A 19,515-nucleotide genomic window follows, 5' to 3' on the forward strand; every position below is an offset into this window, starting at 1 on the left:
GTTCTGCCTTTGCAGTCCAGCCCGGGAGGGCAAAAGGGGATTCGGCATGGTATTTCCGTGTTTATTGCCGGAATAAAATATTAACTGCTCTATTATTCCTTTTATTGCTTGGCCTTGAAAGTCAGATCTTTTTTTCCAGGCCAATCAATGGAGAGGCAGAGGCTCTTTATGGCAGCAGAATCAATTAGCAAGTCTGAAGTGTGCGGTGCCAGCCGGGAGAACCCAACAGGACTGGGCTTGGCTCCAAGCAGGCCTCTGCTCTGGAGCTGACTCCAGAGGGGGGCGAGTGTGGGGTGTCTCTGCATTCCCTCCCTCTGGCAGCTACAAAACGCATTGAACTCGCAAAACGCAGATTTCCCTTTCAGACCCTCCAAGGAGGAGGAAGCATTATCTGCCACGCAACTCTTGGCATTGTGCTGGGCAAGATGGCTTCCTCTGGGGGTCTCCAGCAGAACAAGAGCCAGTCTCCGGGATATTCATTGGTCTGGAAATGAATTGTCATCCCTCATTCAGCAGCTGCTGCCTCCCCATTTCCCCCTTTGGCTGGGACAGCCAGGAGCCATCTTCCGTGGGAAACAGACACAGGATTGCCTCTTCAGGGGTCAGTTGCCTGGAAGCACAACTCCTGCAACATGGAGAGAAAGGGGAGCCTGTCATTCCCTTCAGCTGGCATCTCTCCTGCTTCCTGGGTGTGCTCAGTGCCAGTCCTGCTTGCCAACTGCTGTGAATCAGCTTCTTAGCGAGTTCTCCCTTCCTTTCTTCTTCAGTGGTTTCAGTTGCTCAAGGACATGGGGTCTTCACTGAGCAGTCGGACAATCTTTTGAGAAAAAGTTTATTTCTGCCTTCCCCCAACCTGGGGATCTCCACTTATTTTGGACTAGAACTCCCATCAGCCTCAGCCAGCATGGTCATTTAAAAAAATAAATAAATGTATTTTTATTAAAGATTTTCTTGGTTTACAAAAGTATGTGCAATGTCTCTCTCTCTCTCTATTTTCCAAGTAACATTTTTTACAGATCAGTTTCAATTGTTGAGACATTAGGAAGAAGAGGGGGGAAAAGGTGGAGGGGCGGGAAAGGTGAGTGGGGGTGGGGTGGGGTGGCGATGTTTCTATTATACTTAATATATGTGGGGTTTTGTGTCAGCGTCGCTTAGGCAGGTTCTCTGCTATTCACTTCAAAGAACCCACCTACTTTCAGCAGCCTGAAACACCATAACCAGACACTGGAGAGACCTGTCAGGAGTAAGCATGGACCAATGGTACCAAATAGTATGGGAAACAGCCTTACTAGAAAAATTAACCAACAAACTGAAACTGACACGGGGACAAACAGAAGAAGACACCTTTATGGCTCCCCTTTATCACATACACAGCCCAACAAAACAATGACAAAAATCCACCAACAGCATACAAATCAATATGGCTAACCTGATCCAAAACACCCACCCACCCCACTCACACATGAAAACAAAGGTCACCACAGCCAATCATAAACAAACAACCACACCCTAGGCCAGCATGGTCATTTGAGGCTGAGGATGTTGGGAGCTGCTCTAGAAGTTGGTGGTCTGGAAGTGACTGAAGTCAAAGTTTCCTCTTTGTCACGCCACAAACCCTCCTGTTGACACACAGAGTCAGCAGCTGGCAACTGTTGACAACAGACCTTGCCTAAACCTTGTTGCTTCTTCAGGGTTTTTGGCAACTGGGTCTTATTTTTTGTTCCCTAACTTGGGTCTCCAGCTGTTTTTGGACTACAGCTCCCATCATCCCTAGCTAGCAAGGTCAAGGATGATGTGAACTGTAGTCTGAAAACCGCTGGAGACCCAAGTTTCGGAAATAATGCCCTATAGTCTGTGGTATCGCAGAACTGATGCTGCAAAGACTCTCGCTGTCTCTGCATAAATTTAATCAGCACATGTGAAATATATGCAAATTGGTGATGTGTGTAAGTGGGCAAGGCAGAGTTGTGGACATCCTTCAGCTGCTGAATAATGGTGCCAGAAGTGGGCTGGATTGCATCCCAGTGATCCTTTGTGTTTTCCTGGAGTGGGCTGATCGTTGGCTGATACCCCAGCTGGGCGTAATCCATGGTAGTCAATTGATGACAACTTGATCAGCCTCTGGCGGCAGGTTGCCCAGGAAACCTGGAGGCTGCTTTGAGGAGGGGGTTTGTAGTTGCAAGTTGTTGAGCAGCAGAGCGTGGTGGGGGGTCAGTGCCAGGAAAACAGCTGATTCCCCTCCACCCCTTCTCTGCTTTGCCAAACCAAGGGCAGGGACAGATGACAACGAAGCCTGGGCTCTAGCACATTTCCTATGGCACAGAAACACCCTCTCTCTGCAAAGAGACCTCCGACCATCTCTCTGGCAATGAGGACCTTTTAAAGGAGATCCTGCTGCAAATCTGCACATCACCAAGTGATTTGTAGGTCTGGCCATCTTTGCTTGGTGTAGCAGCTTATTCCACTAACCACGGGAGAATATCAAGAAAACAATATCATCTCCAGCTAGCGGGCTACAACCAAAACGTATATCCCAAACCCCCACCTCTTGTACAAATAAATATTTTGGGTGCTGCCTCAGAGATAGGAGCCAGTTTACACATTATGAAAACCAAGCCAACAGAGTTCTGGATGCTCCCACTACAGTCGTACCTCGGTTGTCAAATGCCTTGGTACTCCCAAATGCCGCAGCCCCAAAAGTGAGTGTTCTGGTTTGTGAACGTTTTTCGGAAGCTGAACGTCCAACGTGGCTTCCAATTGAGTGCAGGAAGCTCCTGCAGCCAATTGGAAGCTGCGCCTGGTTTTTGAACCGTTTGGGAGTCAGACGGACTCCTGGAACGGATTAAGTTTGACAACCACCACTGGATAGGCTTACAGGTAGTGGTGGTGAACCCTGCAGGATCCGTCTGAAGGCCTATCCAATCCAGCATCCTATTCTGACAGTAACCAATTAGTGAGTTGATAGGAACATAATATGAACCTGGCTGCTGGATCAGGTCCAAGGGGGTACATGAAGTCCAGCATCCTGTTCTCACAGTGGCCAACCAGATACAGGACCTGAGCACAGGAGCATTTCTCCCCTCCTGCAGTTTCCAGCAGAGCAGAGCAGAGCCATTGTGGCGAGTAGCCATTGAAAGCCTTCTCCTCCATGAATTGGTCCACTCCTTTCTCCCCCCCCCCTTATCCTTCCCTTGAGATGGGAAGAGTAAGAAGTAACTTTTAACACATTGTTAGGAGCACAGTAACTGCTCCCAAATACCATGTTTGTTTTTCCCTCTCTCCCCTCTCCTTTCAGATATACTGCTTTTGTACAGTGGTACCACAGCGCCTAGGACTTGCCGATCAGAAGGTCGGCGGTTCGAATCCCCGCGACGGGGTGAGCTCCTGTTGTTCGGTCCCTGCTTGTTATGTACTGAGTTGAATAGGATCCAAACTGCAGCAGTCTGATTGGTCCTAGAACAATAGGATCCAAAAGGCAGCAGTCTGATTGGTGAGCATGAAATCATTTTGCGACTCTGAGTATATTTCACTGCTCCTGCCAACCTAGCAGTTCAAAGCACGTCAAAGTGCAAGTAGATAAATAGGTACCACACTGGCGGGAAGGTAAACAGTATAAGCGCCGCAACCCCAGAGTCGGTCATGACTGGACCTAATGGTCAGGGGTCCCTTTACCTTTACCTTACCTTGGTTTGCAACCGCTTTGGATTACAACTGTTTTGGATTACAACCACGTCAAACCCGGAAGTGCGTGTCCCTTTTTTTGGATTACAACCAATTTTTTTTTTATTACAACCAGTTGGGGGGGGGGAATGCCCCATTGGCGAAAGCGCACCTTGGGTTACAACCTGTTTTGGTTTACAACCGGACCTCCGGAACGGATTATGGTTGTAAACCAAGGCATCACTGTACTTGTAGATCTATTATTTTTATTATGTTGCTTTGTTCGATATATATGTGTGTTCATTCTTAATCAGCATTCTAATTTCCCTGCTTTCTGCTTTGCTTGAGGCATAACATGAAGGTTAATAACAAATACCAGAGTCGGATGTGTTGAAAGACCGTGCTGCTGCTGCTACATGCCACAAACCAGCAATTAAAAACTCTTGCAGGATCCCAGGCTGCCTGGGCTGGCAAATAGGTGGCAAAAGACTAGGCATTAGCTCTGTCCTTCATTCATCCGCTGACGGGCAGGGATGCAAAGGCGGGTTGAATGACAGGAGGGTCTCTCACAGCTTTACCGCAGAAATAATAATCTACAGCACCAGAAAGATACCTTCACTGAGCTCAACCATGCAGCGTGCATGGCCCGGGCACCGAAATTTGAGGGTGATCGGGCACCCAGGGCCCCAAGAATTTGACGCCAGTGCCCCCCAAAACGTAGGTCCGCCATTGAACCCACCCAGTCCTGGCATTTGCGAGCAGGAGGCGTGGCCGCCCAAGCGGGGGAGGAGCATATTGCTTCGCTCGCGGACGTGCTGAGGTTTTTCTGGGGGCGTGGCTATGCAAACGAAGTGGCTTCCCGCGAGGGCTGCCGGGAAAACAGCTGACACTGCTCCCGCGTGAGCGAGCCGCGGCAGAAGAAGCAGGTGAGGATCGCCTTCCCGGGCAGGGGGAGGGGGCTGGATCTGAGCTTTGCTCCGGCAGATCCTCGGGCTCCAGAAAGCGGAAGGAAGTGGCTGCGGGCTGCAATGGCCCGCGGCCCCTGCTGGGCCGTGGCGGACCTAGGGGGGGCCCTGAAGCTCGAACTGGGCTGGGGGAGCCCTTAAGCAATGAGGTCTCCGCTGTGACCTTCTTCAATGGGGTTTTCCACGACAGATCGCTGCATTATTTATTTTTAAAAATTAACTACTACATCTTAGATTTTGATTAAAATAGCTGTTCTGGGTTATCTCACTCGCCCAAGTCACTGGAGTGAATGAAAATGCCCAGTGCCTTATAGTTTTTTTTCAAGCCCCACGTGGGGCAAAAAGTTCCTGCCATGTGGGGGTTTGGCTAGATGACCCTCGGCTCCCTTCCAACTTGACCATTCTATGATTCTACCATTCTTTTTTCTACTTTTTCGAGCTACTTTTTCACCTCCTGATAGTTGCAAAGTCATTTTCTGGAGACAATATGCAGAAAGAATTTAAGTGCTCTTCGGCAGAATGGCCAACTTACCGCCTTTACGGCATCTGTGCTACTGACTCCCAAACTTTGGGACTGTCGAAATAGATACCACCCGAAATGAATGGATTTGAGTCATGTGACTCAAATCGGGTCAGCTGGACCCAGTTTTTAAAAGCAATGTGGACTCAAGTAGCTTCTGGGGCTCCTTCGGGATTCTGGGCCCTGCAGCTCAAGCTCCACTCGTTTTATAAAAGATCTGCTCCTGCAACTTTACCTGGGAGGGAGGTCAGCTTCTATAACCAAACACTTCTGTTTCCTTATTGTTTCATACAAGGCGGTCCAAGGCTTGCTCAACCTCTCCCTGCCTCTCCCCTTAGGCATTGTATTCTCACAACAGCCTGTGAGGTGGGTTAGGCTGAGAGAGGCAACCACTCCCCCATACAACAAGGTCACCTAGGGAGCTTAAGGATTGGTTTTGGGGAGAAGGAGCGGGATCTGAACTCCCAAGTCCTAGTCCTCATTAAATGGTGAGTTAGGCTCAAAGAAGGTGACTGGACCCCCAAGGTTGTAAGCAGGCGGGATGGGAAGCGGGGTTGAACCCCCTGGGCTGGTTCCCTTTATAACTTTCTCTGCAGAGAGCTGGTGAACGTGAGATCAGCTCTCTTGCGACGTTCAAGTTCAGGGTCGAGCAGATCCGACTTGGTTCCAGGCACCCAAAGGAGGGACTTTTTTTTTAACGCAACACAATAGTGGCTTACGGAACTCCTTGCCACAATACCTGGTGACGGCCACTGCTTTAGAAGGCTTTGAAATGCATAGAGGAGGGGAGATCTGCCGTTACCTACCCTGACCGCTCAGTGAGACTTACGGTACGTGCTCAGGGACAGTCTATCTCTGAGTACTTGTTACCTTTATGGCCTGCTTAGGGCTCCCTGGAAGCCCCTGGTTGGCGGATGTTTGGAAAGGAGGCCGGTGGGCTGCGTGGACTTTTGGCCTGATAAACCTGCTGGGCTTTAACTGCTGCTTGAACTGAAGCCCAAAACAGAGCCCTCCTCCACCAGGATTAGAGCCCGGGCTGCCTTTTTGCTCTTGCCTCTGGCAACCTGCCTCTCCTCATGTCATGCGTGGGCCAATTGCACCACCCAACCCGTTTCATCTTGCTGCAGAGGAATTTGCCACCCTCGGATGAGAGATTATTAAGCGGCCTCTTCTTCCAGGCTTCAGGGTGCCAGGAGAGAGATTGTCTTCCTCGTTTTCAGAACCGCCGACAAAAATCCAAATACCCCTTCGAAGTAAAGGGAGCAGGTTTTTAATCCCTAAAGAATGCTCTTTCATGAGAACACAGGAAGAGCCCGGAGGCTCTTTGGATGAGACCCAAGAGGGCCCACCTAGCCCAGCATCCAGTTCTACCAGGGGGCCCTGTAATGGTAAAGGGACCCCTGACCATTAGGACCAGTCGTGACTGACTGGGGTTGCGGCGCTCATCTCGCTTTACTGGCCTAGGGAGCCGGCATTTGTCCGCAGACAGCTTCCGGGTCATGTGGCTAGCATGACTAAGCCGCTTCTGGCGAACCAGAGCAGCGCATGGAAATGCTGTTTACCTTCCCGCCGGAGCGGTACCTATTTATCTACTTGCACTTTGACGTGCTTTCGAACTGCTAGGTTGGCAGGAGCAGGGACCGAGCAACGGGAGCTCACCCCGTTGCGGGGATTCGAACTGCCAACCTTCTGATCAGCAAGTCCTAGGCTCAGCAGTTTAACCCACAGCGCCACCCGCGTCCCTGAGAACCTTATAAATCCAGAGCCGGACTGCCTCTGCACCTAGAGGCTCCATAAGAAGAGCCTGGCCCAAAGGGACTCAACTCGTCCAGCCTCCTGTTCTCACAGTTGGCAGGCCATATGCTCATTATGGGAAACCCACAAGCGGGATCTGAATGTAAGGGCTGCACTCTCCCTCCTGCAGTTTCCAGCTGCTGAGATTCAGATGTGTAGACTCCTACAACACAAAGAGGTGCCCTGCCAGGCCTCAGATTTCCCTCTAAGTTAAGTTGTCCTTCCTTGCACCCAGTACCAGGCATACTCAGATCAATTGTGGCTGATCAGTGGGGTGGGGTTGCGCTCTGCACTTGCTTGACGTTACTCTCATTTCTTTGCATGGCCTTCACTTGCACCAGGAGTTGGGCATGCATAGGGGGCATCTCCCAGAGTCCTCTGCGGTGCCTGGGCAGTGGCACCCCCGGCAGCCGTCACCCCTCTAAAACTGCCGCTGCCTCTCTGCTTTCCAGAGCCGTTTCCTCCCGTGACCCAGCGACTGGCGAGATCTCAATATGCAGGCCGAGTCCCTCTTGCACAGTGGCTACTTTCACCCCACCCTCCGCTTGTGGCAGGCGACGGCCGCTAGCTTCCGCGCAGCCAACCTCATCTACCCCATCTTTGTGACGTGAGTCTCTCAGCCATTTCCTAACTGGGGTGTCCGGCTTGGGTTAGTTGGTCCCTGCTGGGTCTGAGCCAGTTGGGTCTTTTCTGACATCCTCAACTCCCGCCTGGCACCTTCCTGGTACACCTTTAGGCGCCAGGCGAAAATGTTCCTCTTTAACCAGGCCTTTGACTGACGGGCATCCGATGCCCTTTTAAATCTGTTGTGGGAAGGGGATTATTGGTTTGCTTTTGTTCTTATTTTTATTGTGCAATTTGCCTTTTCGTGTTGCAGTTTGGTGTTTTGAACCGTCCTGAGACCTGCGGGCATTGGGCGGTATACAAATTTAATAAGTAATAATAATAATAATAATAACTATTAATTTTAGCATTTGGTGATCCCACAGGGCAGGGCAGTATCCTTAACTCCATATTTGTAGGGTGGTCAGGGGCTGAGGGACCACAGCTTGCCTACAGCCAACTTGTGAACTTGTGATGGGGGGGGGTAGGGGGAGCAGCTTAATTTGGCCCTTCCTGATTATTATTAGCCACAGTTCTGACTGATCCCTGGGGCTCTCTTCTATTCTGCCTTTCGGCAAACTGCAACACCGCCTTCTCTTAGGGCACAAAGCCTCCCAACCTAGAAGACCTCCTATTCCTGGCTTGGGGGGTGGTTGGCAGCCCTCTGTTTTCCTGGGGGCTGCAGGCTTCCCACAACGATGGCACTGTCAGGTGACGGCAAAGGAATGTCCCTTGGCGCTGAGCCTGTCTCTGGCTGCGCTGGGTCTCCCAACCTCGCTGCCAGGATCCTCTCCAGCTCCCACTTCCCCTGTTTAACTTTTTCAGGGACAGCCCAGATGCCGTGGAGCCCATTGCCAGCCTGCCTGGCCAAGCCCGGTGAGTGAACACATCGAAATGTAGGGAACTGCCTTATGCTGAGCCAACCCTGGATCTGCCCAGCCCAGCATTGCCAATTCTTGAGAGGGTCTTGGGGAGATGCTGGGGGCAGCGGGTGGGGAAGCACCTCCCCAGTCCTACCCGAGAGCCCCATTATGGAGGTGCTGTGGGTGGGGTGCTGAAGTTGGCACTTTCTGTATACAAACCTCCGTTCATTTTTTCTTCCCCATATTGCCTGCCTGAGTCAATGCAGCTCAGACTCCAGCGGAAGGGCAGGAATGTGCTTATGTTTCCAGCTGCCTTTGCCCCAGACTTCTCTGGACCCCGCGAGATAAGGGCTCCCGATGGGCAGAGCCAGAAGCTGATGCTTGCCTCCACCCCACCTTGCCTTCCCAAGATAAAAGCTCTTTTGTTGCGGTTGCAACTTGGAGATGAGAGATAACAAGGTCCACCCCAAGGCCCCGGCCCACTCGTTGGGCTGGGGGGACAGAGTGCTGTGCCCAACCCAGCCTTCTCATGGCTTGGGAGCCTTTGCTGCTCTGTGGGGCTGTGGCTTTGACCTGAGAAAGTTTCTTCAAGGGAAGCAGCTGGTCAGACCAGGGGTGGACTTTTGTAATTTGGTGCCCAGAGGGAGGACAAAATATGGTTCCTTCCCTCCCTTCCCTTTCTTATTTTCATACAATAATTCCTTTTGGTAGAGTTGCATTTCTCCTCAGTAAGTCCCCTTATAAACATAGGTATTACTGTTATTTTGATTGTGGTGGTTTTGCGCCCCCTTGGCTTATGTGGAGAACTGCCCTAAACCTGACACTGGCCTGAGGAGGAAAGGATATTTGCTATAGCGGCTCTGTGTATCTTGAGTGGTGGAAAACACAGCAGTATAATGCAATGGAATCGGCCTGCCTAAGCCAACAGACAACTTCTCTGCTTCGGCAGTTTCATCTTCTTGAAAACCTAATGCAAACTATTTTCAAAAAGAAGAAGAAGAAGAGAGAATGCATGGGGCTTTCAATCACTGCATGACACATCTTGCAGCTTCAGGAGCTGTGTTCCAGTGATGGCACTGGCTGAGGAGCGGGGAGCAGTGAACAGGGGCCCAGGGATGCCATCCTATCCTGCTTGCCAGGCTTCCCATCTGGTTGCCCCCTGGTGCAGTGGGCGCTCTTACCTGTTGACCTGACATGCCTGATAAAAACTAAGTGGAGCATCCACGTCCCGAGGCAGCATACCTTAAAACTGCCAGGTGGTGGAGGCAAATAACTGGGGTGGAGGGGGCTTCTGCTCTCATGCTCTGCTTTTGGGGATGGGGTTTGGGCAGCTGCCTGGCCTCCACGGGAGAACCAGACAGAGGACTAGAGGGAGCCGCTTGGGGCTGATCCAGCAGCCGCGCTTTCCTTACTAAGGCAGTGGGCTTGATCCATTCCATTTGCTGAGACGTGGGGTCCCTCTGGGGGTGGGGGGCAGCAGCTTCTCAGTGCCTATGTGACCCTCTTGCTTTGCTCATCAACCTCCTTTGGTCTCTCTCTCTCTCTCTGCCCCCTCCCCCCACAGTTATGGGGTCAACAGGCTGGAGGAGATGCTGCGTCCCCTTGTGGCTGATGGCCTGAAGTGCATTCTGATTTTTGGGGTCCCAAGCCGAGCCGTCAAGGTGGGTAAAGGAGGTGGAGGCACCCTGGCAGTTTCAGTCATATGTTCAATTAGATTAGCCTCCATCCACAAATCCTGCACCTGGCTGCTGAGCTCCAGCCCCACTTACCATGTTGCCGGCTGCAGTTTAACCAACTTCCTCCTGCCTGCCCCTCCCCTCCTCCCCGCCGCAGGACGAGCGTGGATCTGCAGCCGATGCCAAGGACACCCCGGTGATCCAGGCCATTGCCACGATCCGTGCCTTGTTCCCTGAGCTGCTGATCGCCTGCGACATCTGCCTGTGCCCTTACACCTCCCATGGGCACTGTGGTAAGTGCTGCTGGAGGGGAGCAGGAGCAGGACCCCCACTTCTTGTCACAGGGCAAGGGAGAGGGAGAGCCCCTCAAATTCTGCCATGTGTATTGCATTAAGTCAGGGTTTCCCAAATCCGGGTCTCCAGGTTTTTTTTGGTGGGATGTAAGGGAAGCAAGATGTGTTCAGTGCATTGATGCTTTGGCTCTTGCAGGCCTGAATCTCCTCAGGCTCCTAAGGCTCCCCGCCCCCTTTATCTCTCTTGAAATATGGCTGCTATTACGTCACTATAGCACACTTTATAAACAATGCATGCGTGAAACAAGGTTTTCCTGGTTTGCTTCTGGTGTTTGCTTCCAAGAGTCCTCGTGAATGCCAGTGGAATTTGGGGGGCAGTGTGTGTTGGGGATGGAATAGGGAGAAATTGGACCCCCAGAATCTTGACCGCTGCCCTTGCCCTTTCAGGCATTCTCCGGGAAGATGGCACCCTCCAGAACGAGATCAGCTGCCAGAGGCTGGCTGAGGTGGCTCTGGCCTATGCCAAGGCAGGTGAGAGCACAGTTGGCTGCTGAGCCCCATCAGCGGCACTGCGCAGGTGCCACAGGAGTGACACTCCAGACGGACATGAGGCTGCAAGACAGGTCTCTCTGCTGCAGGAAGTGGCCACGGCTGCTTAGCTGAGGGAGTGTAAAAGTTGGGTTAGGGCAAAATTCTGAGGGGAGGCAACTCTTGGTTATGACATTAAGCAGAACCTCCAGGTTCAGAGGCAGCCTACCTCGGAATGGCAGCTGTTTGGGGGCTGTTGCTAGGTGAGGAGAGAGGCCTTTGCCCTGATTGAGCATGGCTCCTCTGAGGTTGCTTGGGCTGGGTGGCTCCTTTTGTGTGGTGGGTGGGCTCCTGGGGAAGCTGGCGGCCAAGGGAGTCCATCTATCAGGGCTGGAGTCAGATGCAAGTCAGCAAGAAAGGATGCAAATCTCTGATGCCAATGAAGTTAACTCTTCATTCTAGGAGATGGCATACAGTAAACCTTTCCCAGCAGGTCTTGCCCCTATGGAGCAGGTGCCAGGACGGAAGGTCCCTGCCTTCTACCACTCTTAAGGCTCCTCCTCTCGCAGAAATTTCCCAAGCAGTCTCAGACTGTGTTTGCACACCTCTGGCCTCTGTTCTGCCCTCCTGCATGCTATTGGAGACCAGCGGGAGGGGAGCTTGTTGCAGCAGGAGAGGGAAACTCCCCAGGTTCTTCAGCAACCTCTTGACGCCCCTCCTCTGGTTCAGCATCAGAGTCTGAACTGCTCCCTGTCACCGTTTCTCCCTGCTCACCAAACCCTGTTTCCCCCTCAGCATCTGACACCTTCTCCCACCAATCTTCTCCCTCCAACCTCTCCTCTGTGTCCCACCACCAATCCCCCGGCTCTGAGCCTTCCTCCTCTGGGGGTTCCCTTGGGGGGGTTCCCTGGCTGGTGCCTCCCCCCACTCCTCTTTGCCAGCCCGTCCCTGGCGGTGGTCCACCCTCAGCTCCCCTGAGCCACCACCCATCTTCCTCCTCCAGGATGCCATATCGTGGCCCCCTCGGACATGATGGATGGGCGCATTGGCGCCATCAAGCAGGCCTTGGTCTCCAACGACTTGGGCAACAAGGTGAGCCATGGACGAGCCCGCACCCTCCCTTGGCAGACCTCCTCACAGAGCCCTCCAGGGTCGTGATGCCTTTACTAGGCCGACTGGAGGCCCTCTGAGGTTGCTATGGCAACGACTTACCTCAATGGGCCTGCAGGGCCACAGATTAGGGGTGGAGGGGAATGGATGCGATTCCCTCCCTGTGCCCCCTCAGGAGAGATTGTGAGAGGCCTGGCAGGCAGGGGGCAAGAGATCCTGTGTGGGGTTTTTTTAAAGCCCTTTAGACAGCAAACCTCCCTCACCTTTCCTCTGTGTCGGCTGCAGGTTTCCGTCCTGAGCTACAGCGCCAAGTTTGCTTCCTGTTTCTACGGCCCCTTCAGGTGAGAAAATGAGAAGAGCCGTGAGGCTGGGTCAGGCCAATGTCCCATCTAGTCCAGCATCCTGTTCTCACAGTGACTGAAACCCACAGACAGGATTTGAACACCAGGGCATACTAATAATAATAATAATAATAATAATAATAATAATAATAATAATAAATTTATTATTTATACCCCGCCCATCTGGCTGGGTTTCCCCAGCCACTCTGGGCGGCTTCCAATCAAGTATTAAAAACAATACAGCATTAAATATTAAAAACTTCCCTAAACAGGGCTGCCTTCAGATGCCTTTTAAAGAGAAGATAGCTGCTTATTTCCTTCACATCTGGAGGGAGGGTGTTCCGCAGGGCAGGCACCACTACTGAGAAGGCCGTCTGTCTGGTTCCCTGTAACCTCACTTCTCACAATGAGGGAACCGCCAGAGGGCCCTCGGTGCTGGATCTCAGAAGCATGGCTGCCTCCAGCTACGGAGCCTGAGCTAGTAGCCATTAACAGCCCCCTCCTCCATGAATTTCTCTAATCCTCTTTTAAAGCTATCCATGTTGGTGGCCATGGCTGCCTCCTGCAGGAGGGAGTTCCATAGATTAACTACGGAACTTTCCTTTTTCCGTCCTGAATCTTCCAATGTTCAGCTTCGCTGGACGTCCACCTGTTCTAGCTCAAGGAGAGAGGGAGAAATAACCTCCCTCTGTCCACACCAGGCCTGGATTTGCAAAGTTCTGCCATGTCACTTCTTTCCCGTTTTTTCTCCAAACTAAAAAGTCCCAAAGGCTGTGACCTTTCCTCTTAGGGGAGGCGCTTCATCCCCTTGATTGTTTTGGCTGACCCTTTTCTCAGCCTTCTCCAGATCTTCAATATCCATTTTGAGGCGATGGGATGTACGCTGCATCAGCCCTTGGGAGGGGAGGGCAAATTGCAGGGGTTAGCGGTCCAGCAGGTGTTTCTGGGCTGCAAGTCCCACTCGCCCTGGTCTTGGCCATTCTTTCTGGGGCTAATGGGGGGGGGGTGTTTCATTGTACATCTGTAGACCAAAGGCTGCCCGCAATCACTACTTGGAGGTCTCATGGGTGATTTCACAGGCTCGATCCTTTTTTGTCCTTCTTTCTGGTTCCACACAGAGATGCAGCCCAGTCCAAGCCTGCTTTTGGAGACCGGCGGTGTTACCAGCTCCCTCCGGGGTCGCGGGGTTTGGCCTTGCGGGCTGTGGTGAGTCACCCCCCCATTCCCTGAAAAAGGGAATGGACCCCCTCAGGAAGAGCCGGATGTTTCTTCCTTGGAAGTTTTTAAGCAGAGGTCAGGTGGCCATTGCACAGGGTTGGACTCGGTGACCCTTTCCACGTTCCATTGTACAATTCTGTGCAAAATCACTAGCTGTGATTCCTTTATTTCAGGGGGTTGGACTAGATGAACCTTGGGGGGCCCCTTAAAGACTCTAGTTTTGTGATTCTTACTGTCTTAGCTTCCAGCTGTGAACTCCAGGGGGAAGGCAGTACTGGGGGTGGAGAGGAGAAGGAGGCTGCTGGTGGGATGAACCCAGACTTCCCTTCAACTCAACACAGCGATCCTCTTAGTGGATTTAGTGCGTCTGAGAAACAGGGATTAAGGCTGAGCCTGCTGCTTAGGGGGCTCTATCTTGGCTCCAGCGACCTCCAGGCCTCTCTGCGTGTCCTTCGTTCCTCCTTGCCCTGCCCCAGTTCCTCAGGAACAGCCCACCCCCACCCCGCCTCAAGGTGCTGCGGCAAAACCGGATTCTCACTGGGCTCTGAAATGGCCTGTCTTGGCTCCAGCCTCAGTGGTGGGCTGCGCTCTTGAACGGTTATCAAGTCCCAGGTTCGACCGAAGTTCCCCCAGAGAGCGCCTGGAAGGCGGCCAGAGTGAGCCACCCTTGGGCAGCTTGAGCTGCATGCAGAATCCGCTTTGGAGGGCAGCGGCTTGGCTTTCTTCTCCCGTGGCCTCTCTCCCACCCCTGTGATCAAATGGTAGCAAATAAAAAGCTCCTTGGACTGTAGCCCCCGAAGCTGGCCTGCGTCAAAGCCCCAGCACGGATGGCTCCAGGGTCTGGCCTGTTTGAAGCAGTTGCCAGCGAGGCCTCCATTCTCCCTCCTTATGCCTGCCTGCCATAGCATAAGAAGAGCCTGCGGGATGAGGCCAGTGGCCCCTATACCCCAGCACCCTGTTCTCACAGGGGCCAACCAGGTACCTGTGTGAAAACCTGCAAGCAGGATCTGAGCACAAGAGCCCTGTCCCCTCACTGTGGTTTCCAGGAACTGGTACCATCTCATCCAACCCACTGCAATGCAGATGGCCATCCAACCTCTGCATAAAAACCACCTGTGAAGGGGAGTCCACCACCTTCCAAGGCCGTCCATTCAGCTGTTAAACTGTTTTTTCTCCGTCAGACACTCCCTTCTTGTCATTTGAACCCATTGGTTCAGGCCCTACCTTCTGGGGCAGCAGAAAACAAGCTTGCTCTGTTTTCCATGTGACGGCCCTTCAGATATTTGAAGGTGGCTCTCGTATCTCTTCTCAGGCTCCTCTTTACCAGGCTAAACATCACCAACTCCCACCACCATCCCTCAATAGGCTTGGTTTCCAGACCCTTGTTCATTTTGGTTGCCCTCCTCTTCACATTCTCCAGCTTGTCTATCCTCCTTAAAGCCATGTGCTTTTAAGTCATGTGATCTAAATGTTTAGTTTGTATGCAGGGCTGGAATGAACCGTGAGCATATAGGAATGAGCTAGATCGGCATCCTTGAAATGTAGCTAAATAAGCTTACTTTCCAATTCAACATATTCTAATCCTAAATGTAATATGAAGCATCCGGGGGATGGGGAGGAAACTGCCTTATTTGGAAACTCAAAAGGAGCTTTTCCCATGCCAGGTACAGTTTTGTAAAATTCTGTCATGTTGCACCTTTCTTGCCTTTGCTCGAAACTCAGAAGTCCCCAACACTGCAACCTGTTGATTGCTCGACCCCTCGATCATTTCGGTTTCCCTTTCCCAACTCCCTCTGTTGTGTGCTTTTTCTCTGTACATGGCCATCCCCTGCCAGGACCGAGACGTGCGGGAGGGAGCAGACATGCTGATGGTCAAGCCAGGAATGCCTTACCTTGATCTCGTGCGGGAGGTGAAGGAAAAGGTAAGCTCCCTTTTCCCCAGAATGGGTGGGAGGGGAGACCCCCACCCCCACTGGGTGGGCCTTGGCAGCATCTTGGCTGAGCAAAGGGGAAAGGCATCTGTCTCGGCTGATGTGCACCTGTGTCTTTACAGCATCCCAACCACCCGCTGGCCGTCTACCATGTCTCTGGAGAGTTTGCCATGTTGTGGCATGGAGCACAAGCTGGGGCCTTTGACCTGAAGGCTGTGGTGATAGAGGCCATGGCTGCATTCAGAAGAGCAGGTGAGAGAGGAAGGGAAATGGGGTGTGTGTGTGAAGGGGGCTGCCGTGTCACAGGGAAAGACATCCCCTGTGGCAAAAGGGGTATTTTCCCTGGCCTCCCTCCCAGGTCTCGAAACCTTCCATGGGATGCCCTTAAGCGCTTTCCATCAGATAGGGTTACAGTACGTGCTGAAATCAGAAATGCCGGGCAGTTGGGTTCCATTGATTCTGCTCCATATTGATACAGAGCAGACCGCAACGTACAGTAAGCAGAGTAAAAACTTAAAACACGTTGCAGAATTCCAAATGACTCAGAGTCGATGAACTTTATCCAGCAGAGTTTACTACTGAAGGCAAATGAGCACAACAGTCACAAATCCATACATTTTCGGCACGGCCCATAAGAAATCCAGTTGCAGCAGACAACTTAAACTTACAATAAGACCTTAATACTTAGCATACTATATACAGAACACCATACCAGAAGGAAAGAGAGACAGAAAATGAAACCCAGGCTCCTTCTGGCCTTATTTTTAAGGCAGCATGACCTTGAGTGAAATAGTTAACAGAACCAATTTAAACCAGCTGCTCAGCTTCTCTGAAGAAATAACCCAAACATCAGGAACCTTCTTCCTGTTTGTAGGCAGAATAGAAGCTTGCTTGTTATCTAGAAACTTCCAGCTTATATCGCACAGAGAAGCTTGTAGAACCCCCTGGAATCAATTGGAATAGGAAAGATCTCCACACTGTAAACCAATACTTTCTGTACCACAAAATGCAAAACTGACAATAGGAAGGGCTCTGCAGTTGGATCAGGCCAAAGGTTCATCCCTGATCCAACCACATTCCTGCTTGGTGGGACACCCACAAGCACAACACGGCCTGTGCAGCAGCAATTGTGCCCCTCGTGTGACCGCCCCTGTCCCTGCAGCAGGTGGGACTCGGAGACATGCTGCCCCCGATCCTGGAGCGACGCACAGCCACCTCCAGTCACTTGGTGCTCCCTGGTGCCACAGCGTCCCTTCAGGAGTAAGTGGAGAAAATGGGCTCTCCATCGGATTTTCCGAAAGCAAAACCACATCATCCACAAATGCTCTTAATTTATAAGCCGGGGGGGGGGGGGATTCATACAGTATTCTGCAAATAGTTGCTGATGGGAAACCTGCGAGCAGGACCCAAGCACAGCAGCCACTCTCTCCACCTGTAGTTTCTATCAGAGCATAGCCATTGTAGCTACTAGCCACTGATAGATCGCCTTTTCTGATCCTCTCTTAAAGCCACCCAATTTGGTGGCCATTGCTGGCTCCTGGGGGAGTGCGTTCCAGTGTTTAGCCCTGCCTTGCGCGATGAAGCGCTTTCTCTTATCTGTCCCCAGTCTTCCAACTTTCAGCTTCATTGGATTTCCACAAGCAGCATGAGGAGGATGGAGAGAGGTGATGAAAGAGACTAAAAGCAGATGAATTAAGAGGGGCTGCCCTCAGACCTTTGGGAGGCAAGCAGAATAAATTGAGGGAAGGCATTTGCAAATAAACTGTGGGTCCTTTTTTAAAGAAGGAAACTATTTTCTTTCCAGGGGCTGATATCATCATCACCTACTACGTGCCTCAGCTGCTCCAGTGGCTGAAGGAAGAACAGGCCTGAGCCATTGCTTTCCTGGGAACAAAGATGGCCGGAATAAGAATCCCGGAAGTGTCTTGAAACTTGTGGAACGGACCATGCAGATGGTTGGGGAGGGGGCAACTGTAGTATCAACCCTCTCACATGCTTTTACTCTAAGGGTGCCCATCTCCAAGAGCTGTTTCAACTGACTCCATGGTCCCTTAGCATTCCAGGCCTGGAGCTAGGATTTCTTTTAATTCTCAACCAAGACACCTTTTTAAATATATACGTTTTTATAAAAAAAAATGTTGCAAGAAAGGAATAGTTGAACCTAAATCAAGTTAGATATTCAGTAAAGTGATTTATGGCTTGGGAAAGAACGCTTTGGTGAAAGATCCCCCAAAGAGGTGCCCTGGAGCTCTGTGAGGCAATGGGGCAGAGAGGAATGCTTGTTGGTGCTGCAAGGACCCCGGGAAATTGTCCCAGCTGCTTCTCCACATTAATGCCGTGGGGTGGGGGTGTTGTCATGCCATCCCGCAGCTGTAGGTGGGGGCGGGAACCAGCCACTACTCCCCAAGCCTCTCGCAAAAGCCATGATGCATACTCCACACCTTCCCAGCAGCCTCAGCTTTCGTAGCTGGAGTCAGTCAGGACCCCCACCCTCCTGAGCCAGATGGAGACAGGCAGCAAGGCAACAGAGAGCGCAGATCCTCTGGGACTCTCAACCAAGATGGCATCATCTTTAACTTGATGCAGGGCTGGTGAAATTCACAGGCAAATCTTTACCTGTGTGCTTCCTTCCCATTCTGGAAATAGCAACGTGCCTATACCTTGTGGAGCTCTTTAGGGTGCAGGAGCACCACCAGAAAAAAAAGCAAAACAAGAAGGGAGCCTGGTTTGCAGACTCTGCACTCTCCTGATTTGCACAGGTGACGGTCCCTAGCTGCTCAGGAAGAGTGGGGAGGAAACCCCTGGCCGCCTCCTGTGCTTTGGCATAACAGGAGGCTGTGCCGCTTCCCGACTGAATGCTTCTCCTCTCCATCGCCCACGTCTTGCTGCTTTTATCAGCACAGGAGCCAGACCTGCTGGCATGCATGGCAACCCTCCTGATTTTGACCCGTGAAGCTGGGAAGTAATCATCACTCTTGGAGCATAAATAAACTTTCTGACGTTTCCTGGGAAGAAATGGTTACTTGGTGGTGGAGGAGGGGGGGATATTAGAACGAAATACATAGGCTACAGAAGAAAGGGGTTTGAGGGGGGACAGGCAGGGAGTGCTGCCAAGCTGGTGTTTTTAAAAGGAATGTCCCCTTCAGTGTGCAAGTATGTGTTGAATGTGTTTCAGCCATGTTAGCCCTTGCCTTGCTCTCTCTCTGGTCTGTGTTGTAGAGAGAGTGTACAAGGCGGCTGGCATGAAATTGGTTTGATATAAAGCAAGGTAGTAATGGCATGGGGAAAACTAGACAGAAGTTCAGGCAGGACGAGCCCAGCAGCAGTTTCTAAGAAGGCCGCCTTGGATGATAAACACAAGTTTGTGCCCGGCCAACTTTCAAGTGCTGAGTAAACCAGAGAGCCTCACTGCAGAGAGGATCTGAAGGCAGGAGGACCCTGTTGCCGTTTGGGGGGGGGGCATAACATATCGTTGTGCCACTCCCCACACCCACCAGTGCTCTACATTAGAACTTAGCAAATTTGAAGGAGGGTTTTTAATGTTAAAAAAAATCTATTTTGAATGGCAAAAGAGGCTAAGCCAGGAGTATAATGCACATGACATGACAGTCCTTAAAGCAGTTGTTCTCGAACTTTATCTGGGCCACACTTTCAGAATAAAAAATTGCTTGCACCATACCCAATTTTGTATTGATAAGACATATGTCAGAAAACAGAAAGAACGCCTAGCTGTGCTTGATTTTGAAAAAAAAAAATCCAAACAGTATTCTACAAATAAAGCATTTTGATACTACACTACACTGAAATGTTTCCTTAATTGTTCTTGAATCTTCCTGCCACACTTGCCATCCTCTGCTGCTGCACAGGCACTGTATCCTGCAGAAGAGGGGAAATGCAACTCTGCACTTCCTCAGAGGAACCCACAGTCTCAAATACTTGACATGTTCTGGGCATGAAATAAGTATTCAAGTTACTTTGTTTACTTTCTCTGGAAAATGAACTTTTTAAATAAA

At 51.4% G+C, this 19,515-nt stretch overlaps 2 protein-coding genes across 2 annotated transcripts in view; both read left to right on the plus strand.

The window, feature by feature from the left end:
- MAP2K5 (mitogen-activated protein kinase kinase 5) overlaps positions 1-19,515 on the plus strand; it is a 933,658-nt gene that overhangs the window by 592,424 nt on the left and 321,719 nt on the right. The gene's annotated exons all lie outside the window — the stretch shown is intronic.
- ALAD (aminolevulinate dehydratase) lies at positions 4,495-19,302 on the plus strand. Its single transcript, XM_083586964.1, has 12 exons — positions 4,495-4,586; positions 7,392-7,546; positions 8,368-8,418; positions 9,970-10,066; positions 10,239-10,374; positions 10,822-10,905; positions 11,906-11,994; positions 12,298-12,353; positions 13,472-13,559; positions 15,407-15,493; positions 15,625-15,754; positions 17,307-19,302. The coding sequence occupies exons 2-12, from the start codon at positions 7,434-7,436 to the stop codon at positions 17,372-17,374; spliced, it is 999 nt and encodes a 332-aa protein (XP_083443090.1). The 5' UTR covers positions 4,495-4,586; positions 7,392-7,433; the 3' UTR covers positions 17,375-19,302.

Source organism: Podarcis filfolensis (genome assembly GCF_964270895.1).
Source record: "Podarcis filfolensis genome assembly, chromosome: 14".
In the NCBI taxonomy this organism is placed as follows: Eukaryota; Metazoa; Chordata; class Lepidosauria; order Squamata; family Lacertidae; genus Podarcis; species Podarcis filfolensis.